Source organism: Hydra vulgaris, chromosome 15 (genome assembly GCF_038396675.1).
Source record: "Hydra vulgaris chromosome 15, alternate assembly HydraT2T_AEP".
Classification (NCBI taxonomy): domain Eukaryota; kingdom Metazoa; phylum Cnidaria; class Hydrozoa; order Anthoathecata; family Hydridae; genus Hydra; species Hydra vulgaris.
Window position 1 is genome coordinate 46,527,501 of NC_088934.1, and position 13,037 is coordinate 46,540,537.

General features: G+C 31.4%; 1 protein-coding gene across 1 annotated transcript in view; it reads right to left on the minus strand.

Annotated features, from left to right (window-relative positions):
- The window catches only part of LOC100208546 (steroid 17-alpha-hydroxylase/17,20 lyase), an 18,927-nt gene extending 6,140 nt beyond the window's left edge, over nucleotides 1-12,787 (minus strand). The window contains exon 1 of the mRNA XM_065820394.1: nucleotides 12,448-12,787. Within this exon, the coding sequence (XP_065676466.1) occupies nucleotides 12,448-12,766 (319 nt within the window). The 5' untranslated portion in view covers nucleotides 12,767-12,787. The remainder of the gene's footprint in view (nucleotides 1-12,447) is intronic.
- Between the last annotated feature and the right edge of the window lie 250 nt (nucleotides 12,788-13,037).

Here is a 13,037-nt window from a genome sequence, read left to right on the forward strand (position 1 = left end):
ATTTGGTTCTAGGAATCATCCAATAAAACAGTGTAATAAGGTACATTATGTTGCTTCTCTTTCTCTTTTCTGTAAATGCTATAATGGGCGCTCCTCTAATGAGCCAGCGTCTCATGTGCCATATACTAAAATTCATTCTCCTGTCCCTCATCTTTCAATTATGTTTCATCTTTTTACTGTGATTTTGTCTAAATGCGCTAAAAATTCTTTTTTATCTAGATTTTTTCCTCGAATATAGTTCTTTGGAATTCGCTTCATTCATTTTATTTTCTTGATACATATTAAATGCAATTTTTTGAGTCTTCTGATAATCATAATCTTGCTTTATAAACTTCATTTTTTTCTTCTAGTAACTTTCAACTCTAAGAGTGGTTGCTTGCAGATTTTTTGAAAGTGAAGATGTTAAAAAAAAAGTAGATTTATCTCCAGAAATGTCTTTTACAACAAGATGCTATTTCAGAGTTTTAAATAAAACTGACATAAATAACATTTAACAATTAGTAAAATTAGTTAGTAAAATTGAACATAACACCAACATAAGTAACAAAATAGCGTAAGTAAAATAAAATATGTAAAAAAGAATACTAATATAAAAAAAAATTTAAAAACAGATATCTTGGTTCCAGTTTTGATATAAGTCTATAACAGTTCAATTTATTTTGAGGTGAGTGGTGAGTTGATATGAATTGAATCAAAATAAAGAGCTTAGCTAAGAAAACCTTTTGAAAAAAAGAGCTTTTGCTAACTATCATTAGTCACTAACTCCTCTAATATTCTTTTCATTATTAAAATCTAATCTATTTTTCAAAAGTTTGTGTACTCATTTAATAATTAACGTTGCCAGTCCTTTTTTTTTCATTTTTCTAAACATACAAGGTTTTAAAAACATAAATTTTTGCAGCAACTCAAAACATTTTCAATTGCTAAACATTATAAAATCTTTAAATTCAATTACTTATTATTTTCTATAAAACGACTATGTAGAGATTGTTTTGTAAAATTTATTTTAGTATTTCTCTATTTTTGGTAACTAAAAATAGTTAAAGATTTTATATTAAAGGAGAAAAAATTTATCGATGAATATAGATTTAGTTAGTCAAGAGCAGAATGATGGAAGTGAAAAACCTGTTAGTTTTGCTTCAAGAACTTAAGTATGGCTGAACGAAATTATGGTTAAATTAAAAAGGAAGGATTAGCATTGGTTTTTACGGTAAAAATTTTTTTTAAGTTTTTATATGGGCCCAAGTTTACTTTGTACGCTGATCATAGAACTCTGCTGGGGCTAATTTCAGAAAACAAGAAACTTCCTGCAAGAGCTGTTGCAAGAGTATTACACTGGGCTCTGCCACTGTCAGCATATGATTATAAAGTACTATATTGTCCTGGTGAAAAAAATGCAGCTGCAGATGGTTTAAGCCGTTTACCATTGATGCATTGAGAGAAAAGTCACGGTTGAAAACCATGGAGGAGGCTATGATGGAGCTAGTAAAAACCCCTATTACAGAGAAACAATTGAGGATAGTCACATAAAATGATCCATTAGTAGGAGTGGTTCTAAATAAAGTGTGAGCCCATTTCCACAAAAAGCCAAATGTCAAGTTGAACCTGTCGTAAACCAGCATATTTAGAACAGTATGAATAGTTTATGGGTGGAGAATAGTTGTAACTGCGTAATCCGGTTCCCGGCAAAGTATGGATGTTTAACGTGTCAGCGTTTTTCCAATACAGTCCGAGAGTGACGATCGTGAAAAATGTGCTTGTTATTATTTTGATGGACATATATTTTATGGTTATTACAATTCATTATAGTTCTTGTTATTTGCGGTTAATTTAATTGAGCTTTTTCCTAAAGCAGTAGAATTCTTTTTTAACGTAGTCATAACAGTATCATAAGAAATTAATCAGTAGGACAGCTAGGTAAAAATATTTGATAATATTAGGAACCCACCTAATGTTCAGAGTTAATGAGCAAACTCTAAAAATATTTTTTTATGTAAAAAATTTTTAAATACTATATTATTTTATTTAATCAAACACATACATGAGAGGCATGTTAAATATAAAAGTAGTAGGTCATTGGGAACTAGAGAAAACATTAAAAAAATTATTAAACATTAAAAATTTTAAACTGTTAAATATGTCTTTTATGTAAATGTGGATAAAAAAAAGGTTCACCATCAAGTAGATATCTTAAAATTGAAGATGGTGAGTTAAAGTAGAGTAACATGTTTCAAACATTTTTCTATCAATATGTCAAAGCATAAAAAGCATTTAAAAGAGACCTCTCCCTACCCCCTGTAACATTTCATTGAAATTTAAAAAAGAAAATTGTTTAAACAAATTCATGAGTAAAAAATATTTGTGAAATACAATAATTTCATTTATTTCACACTATTTAAAAATACCACTCAAGTAGGTAAACTAACGTAAACATTTTCCTGCAAAGTCATAACATTTTTTTCTTTAAAAACACTGAATCTCAAAGTTGATATTAAAAAATCGCATGCCAGTTTAAATAAAAAATTTCCTTCTTGTCCTAATAAAAAAACCTCCTTCTTGTCCTAATATAGAAGAGTGTGTATGAAAGAGCTAGTTTTAAAATTGCGTGAAAAAAACTCAATTGTAATAACTTTTTGTTTTTTTTAATACAATAATTACATTATTGGGTAATATTTTAAAACTAAAATAAATCGGATTACAATGCTAATAATCTATCATACACCTGTTTTAAAAAAAGAAAGAAAATAGCTCTTTCATAACATTGTGTCAATGAAAGAGCCACCTCTGTGCCACGAATAAGCCGTAACTTTTTTCGAACGACTATGAGCCGTAACTTTTTTTTGAACACTATTAAGTCTTTTAAAAATATTAAACTGTTAAATAGACTTTTAAAAATCAGATTGTACTTAAAGTTTTATAACTCTATGATAATCAATGATAAAACAAATGATAAAACAGCTTTAACAATAGTTTTACAAATTATTTAAAATCAAAAACTACAAAATCAAAAACTGCAAAAACATCAGAAATATTTTTGGCAGAAGAAGCTAATGAAACCTTTGAAACCACAAGATTCATGTGCCCATCCTTCACATAACTTGCACTGGTACCATTCTTCGCTGGTCTTACCATATCTGATAAATCTATTTTATCATTGGAGCTTGCATCATTGTGCAATGATATGGTACCACTAGAATTAATGGAATCACAATTTTTTTTTGTATATTTTTTTGTTTTCAACTTCTTAATAACACTTTTCTTAGGTTTTTTTTGTTTCTTTCTCTTCAATTTTATTTTTAACAGGAGTGTCTGTGATTATAGCAGAGGCCATTTTACGATCCTGAGATTTTAAATTATTTCTAGGTCCTGATTTTAAATAAGGCCTTACAATTTCAGGAATAACAACTTGTTGCTGTGATATTAATGACTGTATTAAAGATTCTGACAATGTTATTATTTTAGCCAAACTATCTGTTTTTGTGGGTTTAACATTTGAGTTTCCAGGAGCATCTGAAGTATCAATATGGGCAGTGCTGAGTTGTGTTGAGGATATCAAGTTTTGTGGAGTAGCATCATCTAAAAGAACTGGCTCAGGTCTATCACTTACGTAAGGTGTAAGAAAATCATCGTCAGAAAAGATTTTGGAATTTAAAGGGTAAATGCCAGTCTTGATAAATCCATTTATAATATTTTTCATGCTGAAAGCGGCTAAAAAAGTACCTCTAGCCAACTGCGCAACCTGACAAATGCTGACTGTTTTTCCAGGATTTGATAGCATCCAATCATTCATAGCTATTCTGTATCTTGTTTTAAATGGGCCATAAACTGTAGCGTCTTTAGGCTGTAACCTATAGCCGCAATGTGGTGGAAAAGTTATAATTTTTACAAAATGTTGTCTAACAAATTCTATCACACGAAGATTAACATGGGAGGTATGATTATTTAATATTAATAAGGAAGGATTTTTTTACTTGGTTTTACATGGCTTACAAAATGTTCCATTGTTTTCACAAAATTATCTTCAGTCATCCATCCTGAAACATGTACTAAACCCAATGCTCCAGAAGGCCCATTATTCAAGATGTGATCCTTATCATTTACTCGAGGAAAAATGAACACAGGAGGTATAGTACCGCCTCCACCATTAATAAAAAAAGAGTATTTACGAGTGTACCTCGTTCTGCTGATGTAACCTGTCCTATTTGTTTTGATCTCTTTGCAGCTATAATCTTTGGAGGAGCTGAAACGGTACTGCATCCTGTTTCATCCGTATTAAAAATCATATGTGATGGAAATCTATACTTTTTGTAAATGTTGGTTAGCTTTTCAAAGAATGTGTTAACATTTGTTTTGTTGAAACTTGTTGCTCTGGACAAAGATGTGCTTTCAGGTATCCTGACTGACAAATCTTTGTGCCTCATCATAAAGCCACCAAGCCATTCCACAGATGCTATTTTATCACCCTTCCATCTTTCAGGACAAATATTATTCGCCTCTGCATACTGAAAAGCTAGTTCCCTTGTTTGTTTTTTTGTCAAACTGTGACACATTTTAGATGCAGTTTTAAGAAACTACTAAATCCTCTTGATGTTTAGAAAAATGCGCCTGTTACCTATATTTGGACAATTCACATACTGATCCTTAGTATTCCCAACCTTTTTAATCACTTTTGCTAAATAGGCTCTTGATATTCCAAACAACAACGCTGTTTTATTGACCGACTGATTGCCAGCATTCACTTCCCATACAGCCATTTCTATTGCTGAAGTTGCGAGCCTTTGTCGCTTATTTGTAGTTGATGACGTGTTTTTCTCTTAATGATAAAAAATATTAAATGAGAATGAGAATAATGAAATAACATAATAATAAAAATACATAATAATATAATAAATACATAATAGAATATAATAAAATGAATCAAACAATACGAAAAAAGTTTTGAAAAATTATTTAAACTTTAAAAAAAAAATGAATTTTTTAGAACTTTGACTTTTAAAAAGTTTATTAAATATTATTTTAAGTTCAAACGGAGCTATGTTTTACAACTTCAGGAAAAGTCACTTAAACGACTAATTTCGATAGAATAAGCTCAATGAAGCATTACGAAAAATATATGAAGTTGTTTAAGCGCAAAACGATTATTTAGTAGGGATGTACCGAAGCTGATACTTGGCCGAAGCCAAAGCTTCGGCTGAAGCTACTTTGCTGAAGCCAAAACTTCGACAAAAGTCATATGTACTTTAAAGCGCAATACACTTCCCCACCACGATTTGAAAAATCAAGCTGTTTTTGAAATCATATATCAACGTTTTAGGCTTGTATGCTTTGGCCTAGGAGCCCATTTTAGGAAAAACATAAAACAAAAGCACAATTATAAAAAATTAAAACAATTTTAGAGAGTGAAATTTAGATTCCTTACTTTATATCTAGTGAGATTTAGATTCTTTACTTTATATCTAGCAGGTATAGACTACAAATCACTCCGCAGTCTGCAATAATTTAGACATTTACTGATTCTCAAGGCAATCTAGGGTCAATACTTTGAAAGAATTCATAGAAATGTAAACATATGTAAAAGCAGTTATTAATTTAATTTGAACATAAAATTTGGTATTTGTATTATATTTTAGTTAAAAAAGATGACCCAGTTGAACTACGAAGTCTATTATTTAATTAATAATAATTTATTCAATGAAAGTAGGCATATTATAGTTTAAAAATGCAATCTGTTCTCCATGCTCTAGTAAAAGTCTGTTTCTTTTTGCTTCAAATATGTTTCCAGTTGTGCTAAACAGGCGTTCACTTTTTGCGGATGAAGGAGGCGTACACAAAACTTTCTTTGAAAACTTTGACAAATCCAACTTGTATGTATCTTTATCAAAGCAAGTGTTTCGGTATGCACCCCACCACTTATAAGGGCATTCAATCTTTGGCAGTATTGGAAGGCTAAAGTAGAAGTTGACTTCATCGGTGCTGATACATAAAATATAAGTGATAATGTTAGGTTTATATTTTAAAAGTATTAATCTTTAAACAACTAAACAAATTAAAAGAAGACTCTTATCCGTCTTTTAAACTATAAAGAATAAAGAACGGAGATAAAAAAAAATTGCTTATTGATAAATTATAAATAATTTTGGGCATAGGCAATCAAAAATATTTCATAAAATTAAAGAAAGTAACATGAAATATAGAAATTGAAATGTAATTCCATTTAATTTATATATTTAATGTATAAACAACACCTAAATCATAAATAGATTCTTTTTTCTTACCATTTTTCTTTGACTGTTTGAGTTTTTCCCGTTGAACTAGTGCTTCTTTTTCTTTTTCCCCGTCCGTCAGAACTCTCTGAATTTTGTAGGGCATACTCATTTGCACCGAATTGGTGGGAGAAGCTATATATGTCCATGCTCATTAGTTTTTTTTTTTTTATGGAGAACCATGGTCATCAAAATCTGAGTCGGACTCATGAAGTTTAGATTCTGAAAATGAATTTAATGATCCTTCTAAGTCTGATCCACTACCTCTTGCTACACTGAAGTCAATTTCTTTTACTTGTTGTAAATGAGACTCAGAACAAAATTGGTAGAACTCTAGATAGAGTATTTCTTTAAACCTATTTTGATTCGTTTCTTCAACAAACTTTAACTTGAAACGAGGATCAAGCATCATTGCAACTTTCAAATCAACATTATCCTTGTACTTTTGAAAACGACTGTTAAAATCTTTCTTAAGTTCATAAACAACAGTTTTGTTTCAGTTGCCGTCTCACAAGCATAGTCAAGAAACTTTTCCATTGCATAGATAAATGGTATAATCTCTGATGTACATGCAGTTTCTTTACTCATTTCTTTTGTAGCACATTCAAAGTGTTTTATTATGCATACAAGCATTTCAGCAAGTTGCCGTTGATTTTCCGTAGGATTCATTGCATTTATTTGAGTTCTGGTAATGCAATACAATGCAACAGCTTTTTTCTGCTCAATGAACCTCTCAAGCATATAGTATGTTGAATTCCATGAAATGCTTTCGACTAGGTATTGGATATTTTGGAGCTAAACTCTTTAAAAGTCTGGTAAAACCTTTATCTTCAACAATGCAGTATGGTTGCAAGTCTAAACATATCATTTTTCCAATAAGCTTGGTAATAACTTGAGCCTTTGGATTGTCAAGTTGCCACAATTCTTTTCTTTGCAAAATCTCCCGCAGAGAGACCTGAAAAAAAATTAACGAATAAAAAATATTGTTTAGTAACTAACAATGACCAGTGGCAGATCTAAGTGATAGAAGTATGTATCATTACCCCCCCCCCCCCCCATTTTGACAAGACTTGCCCCCATCCCGTCACAACATCTTGAATTCTGAATAGTAAATGAATTTAGTTACAGTTATCTGAGGTACCTGTTTCAATGCTCTTTGAAAAAAAGGTATTGAGTTATTAGACAAATGTGAGCATCCCTGCGTTTCATCTGTGGCTGTGCTGGTAATGATTTGCACTGATTCAACAGAGCTTGTTTTATCTGAGCATATTGTTTAAGTAGTGCAAAATTGTTTTAAAGACTTTCGATTTGGATCTGGTTAAAATTCGTGGTTAACAGTCTTCGTCTGAGAAAGCATCATGCTATGTATATTGTAATGCAGTTTTTTCAGATGGCTCTGTAAATTTGTTGTTGACATGTTGTGCGCATCTTTACTTCCTCTAGACAAAATCTTCTTACAAAGTATGCAGATTGCTTTGCCAACATCATCATCACTCAATTTGAAATAATCCCAAATAGGATTTTTACGTCGCGATGAGGTAGCCATAATGCGCTAATGGATAACTAAAAGTTATAAATGCGCTAATGGATAACTAAAAGTTATAATAGCAATTCTGAAAATTGAAACATGAAGTTCAATTAGTTTCTTACCTTTAATAATATTTACTGAAATAAACAATATTCATATTCAAATTAAAAAATAATTTGAAATAGTAAATAGCCAATAAACCCATATTTGTAGGGAAGGTATATTTACTTTTACTAATGATTCAGCGTACAAAATCAAAAATCAAACGCAATTGATTTAAATTTCAATTGAGTTTTTCTGCGTATTATTTTTTGACATAAACATTGTAAAACAAACTTTCGTTTGCACGAAAAAATTTTAAATAAAAATTATTTCGTGCTTTAAAATTAACTTATTTGTATAGTTTTTTTAAAAATTTCAAGAATCTCTCAACTTTCGTGCGCTATGTTTTTTATTACATAAAATCCGGAAGTTTTAGTAACAGCTAAGTAATTTCAAATGCTAGGTTTTTTTTCAAATTTAATTTTAAATTTTAAATTAATATTTAAAAATATATAATTTAATATCACTCGGTTTTTAAAAATTATTAATTAAATGTTAGAAAAAGTTAATTGAAATTATTTTTCAATATTTTACGACTACCTAATGCATTGATAATTTTTATTACTAAGGTCAACACAGTGTTATAAAATGGGTTCTAACCTTGACTTTCTGACCCGAGAAAACCCTTTTGTGGAATGATAGCCCACACTATGGGGATCACTTGGATATAAGTATTAAAATCAGATTACAACGTCCTGGCAAGTTATTGACAGGGCCGTACCGAACGACAAAGGCGTGGGGGGGAGGGGTGAATGAAAAAAACAAATTTTACCGACAAGATTTTTTTTTTTTTTTTTTTTTAGAAGCCAAATTTCAGTTTTAACCGACATAAACCATAATTTTCGAGTTTTCCGTCAAAAACCGACAGATTATAGTACAAAATATAGGTTATTCCAATAAATATGAACTAGGGAAACAAAAAGACATATTCTGAGAGTTTATCGTGTATCTAAAATGAAAATTACGCTTTAAAATAAATATTCTAATAAAAGAAAAAATCATTCTAAAATGGCTCTTTTCACAAGCAATGTTTACTATTAAAGTCCACAAGGCAGCATTGCAACTTTTTACTGTATTCAGGATGATGGTTAGGTCGTTTGTACCTTTGCCAATGCACTTGAAAGTTGTGATGCATTGCCTCTGTTGCTTTTTCTGAGTAAAGTCCGAGAGCTTGGCCGTGTTTGTCAATGAAATCTTTTACATGAAAAAATACAGCATGAACCTTGGGTGTCACAGAAACATTTTGCAGTGCCACATAAGCCACTCTGAAAGCTTCAATTTTTTGTACATAACTTGGATCAAGAACGCATCCAAAACAGGCAGACACTACTGCATTGAATTTTTGAAATACATCAACTAATGGTATTGCAGCATAGCATGAGTGTTTCTCGACAATAGATTGAAGAAGATCAATATTTTTTAGCAGCTTCCTGCACTCATTTCCTGCAAAATGCCCTCCATGATAAGGCTGTTGTTTAATGTGCAGTGAATCAGTCCAAAGAGTTCCTTGAGGGAAAACTTTTAGTAGGGCAGCAAAGAGATGATTGAAAACACCAATAAGGAGATGCAACTCCATTGGCGGTATGAAGTCCAAAACTAATGTGCCACCAGCAAGATCAAATACAGGAGAATGAACAACATTCATGTAATCACGAGCTCTTTTGATGTTTGATCCTGCTGCATTGAAAAGTGAGACATTCTGATCAAGAGATTGGAAAGTTCTTAATTTTCCTTGATTTAAAAGGTCCTTTGCACTTGACTCACACCAGGTGCAGGGGTGTGCACTTGAGTGTGCTTGGAGACCACAAATTATATTTGCCAGTTTAAAGTCACAGGACAAAACAAAATCTTGGTCTCTCATATTGATCAATTCGAAAATTTGAGACAAATTTGAGTAGTTTTCTTGCAGGTCCTCAGAGACAGCAATAATAAGTTGCCGCTTAACTCCAGTGTCCTTGAAAAACTTGTTTGTGCAATTGAGTTTTGCTGGGGGAGTGTTAGGTTCACGATTTAATTCAATAATTCCAAGGCTTACTTTCAGGAATCCTCCCCCACCGTCAATTCCAACTTTCACAATATGATTGTTTGATGTGCTTCTCATAGAAATGAGTTCATTTTTAAGCTCTTTGAAGTCCTTGCAATGAATGACAGTCCTTCCACATCCAGCATGATCTTTAATCAATGAACTCGTGAAATGGTGAGAAAGCTGCTTACTAACTGCATCAAATTTTACAGCATAGTTTTTCTCAACAATATGTTGTGAAGTTGACTGATTAATTGTAGCAGCTAGTCTCTTGATGCCATTGTTTGAAAGCCCTGTGTTTGCCTGAACTTGAACAAGTTCTTTTATACTAATTGATGGGTCTGGAGGAAATAGTTTTCTAGCTGATGAGGAACCTAAAATAAATGCAAATACTGTTTAATTTCGAAATTTCTAAAATATCTTTTCATGAAAGTTAAACTTTTACCTGGCATTATTGGAAGCATTCTTCCACCTTGTGGTTGACTCAATCGAACAGTGCCATGTGGAGAAGAATCCTTACTTGAAACAACAAGAGCAGCAACTCGTTCAGATGCAACAGGATCCTTGGTTGCAACAGCAACAAGGTTATTTCGCAAAGTGCCCTTTGTGCAATGATGAGGTAATCCTCTTCCAATAATTGAAAAACAGTCAGAGCATCGTTTTTGGACAGTTGAAGATGGAGTATTTTGTGCTGAGCTCTGCAAAAGCTGAGTTTTCTGTTGACCATTATATCTCAGTTTTCCAACAGAACAAATCAAACAGTCACATTGTGTGTCTCTAGTTTGAGGTCGAATTTTTATAGTCTCAAAATTGTAAAGTGATGGGAGATTTATGTGTTCTCCAGAATCCTTTCTTCTTAAACAAGAACGACACTTTTCACAAATTCCAAGTGGAACTTTGTCATTACTAAAATCGATCCTCTCATTGAGTATTGTTTGGCATTTTTCTTTTAGGAAAGGTGTCAGTTCCCTCTGACATTTACTGAAGCAAAGAAAACAGTCAGTTTTCCTGCAGTCTTGGTGGTTTTTTGCTGTATTCGGCATTTTTTTGTAAAATTAGATGTGCGCAGTTTTGCTCTCGTGAATAAAGTAAATAAATCATGCCTTTTCCCGAAATTTTTATTTTCCCGAAATTTTCCCGAAATTCAAAAACTGTCTTATTTTCACAGTTAAAAATAATTTTTATGAAAAGTTAAACAGAAAAACAGAAGAATAAAAAAATATTATATTTGTTTGGTAATAAAGGAAGCTTATCTTCTTGATATCTTTTAATTTTTCAACTTTTTTTTATGTTTTCATAAAACATAATGCTCTTTATGCTACAGTATGTTTGTTTACTTGAATTTAAATTATATCTTACTGTAAAAATGCAAAACAAGCTGTCATTTCGAATGTGTGTGTAATCAATAAATTCAGAAAATTTAAACATCAATAACTTGCCAGGACGTTGTAATCTGATTTTAATACTTATATCCAAGTGATCCCCATAGTGTGGGCTATCATTTTTTTCTCGGGTCAGAAAGTCAAGGTTAAAACCCATTTTATAACACTGTGGTCAAGTGATCGTAACTCTATTTGATTTAAATTAGCAACAAATTTTAGCTGAAGAAAATATTATGGTTATTAAATTTAATGAAATAGAGTTTACTATAACGTAACAGTTTGAATCAGTTTTTATTTAGTGAATATAAAAATCAAAATAAAAAATCTATGTGTTTTAACTAAAGTAACTTTTTTTTCTTACTGTTCTCGTTCCGTTTTTTGCCACCCTAAACAACTTGTCGCTCTTGTGTTGCGCACAACCTTGCCACAACCCAAGACCCGGAGCTGGTTTCATTTATATCATATTTGGTTTGTCACAGTATACTGTGACATACCAAAAAATATTTTTGTGTAATTTAAGATTCCAGGCCATAAGCTTAGAAACTTAAAAAACTTTCGCCGAAGCCAATGATTGTGCAAAAAAAACCCTGGCTTCGGCCGAAGCTTCGGCGTGCAGAAGCCGAAGCTTCGGTCCATCCCTATTATTTAGTATAAAAAAAAGGTAAACAAAAAAGTCGGCTTATTCATAGCATAAACAGTCGGCTCTTTTAAAAAATTGTTTGGTTAAATACATAACCTTAAATTAAACAATTTTGACAAAAGCTTTAATCTAATATTTTTTGTGTAAATGAAGGGCAAATATATATATAAGAATGCAGCATGTTTCTTTTATCAAATAAAACATTACACTTAATCTTAAAAATAGATAAGTAAACCACCAAAAAATTACTTTTCATTTTCAAAATCTTTAGTGCTCCCTTACAACGCTATTTATTTTAGTAGAACTGTACATTTTTTGTGGGTTACAGGTATCCAGGGTTGCCACATAAAGAGTTAAATACAATAAGGATCGGATGCCAGTAAGTTAAAAATAATGGTATTGGCTCCTTCAAAACCTGGCTCTTTCATACACACTCTCCCTACACTAGTTAAAAATGATTCTACTAGATTGCATCATTAAACAAGATATAGAATAAACAAAATACATACTTGCTCGTCTTGGGCGACCTGCAAACTGTGAACCTTTTTTGATCAAAACCTCTTGAATTCCTTCTAAGTTATTTACAACCACATATCTGGTAGAACCAATGCTAAATCCAAAAATGCTGCCATAAATCTTCTGAAATTTAGAAAACACTTTATAAGACTCCCGATTTCTTATTAAATAAGCATTGCCTATTAATGGGAGTGGAAATGGTCCTCGAGGATAGGACAAGCAGTCAACAAGATGTTTGATATAAATCCATACAACCCATATTAAAGGTGGAATCAAGATTGTACCAATGACTTTAAAGAGCATGTAAAACATCTTTTATTTGTTATACAATCTTAAAATAGTATAATATTAAATGTGTGTGTGTAAATATATATATATATATATATATATATATATATATATATATATATATATATATATATATATATATATATATATATATATATATATGCAGGGGTTGATTTTGGGGTCGACCATCACTGCTCCTCGGACCAATCTTGAGATCTGCAAGAAGGCAACAAATTATTGCTCATTTTTTCAGTAAAAAAGAACAATAGTTGGTTGTCCCCCTCAAACAGGTATC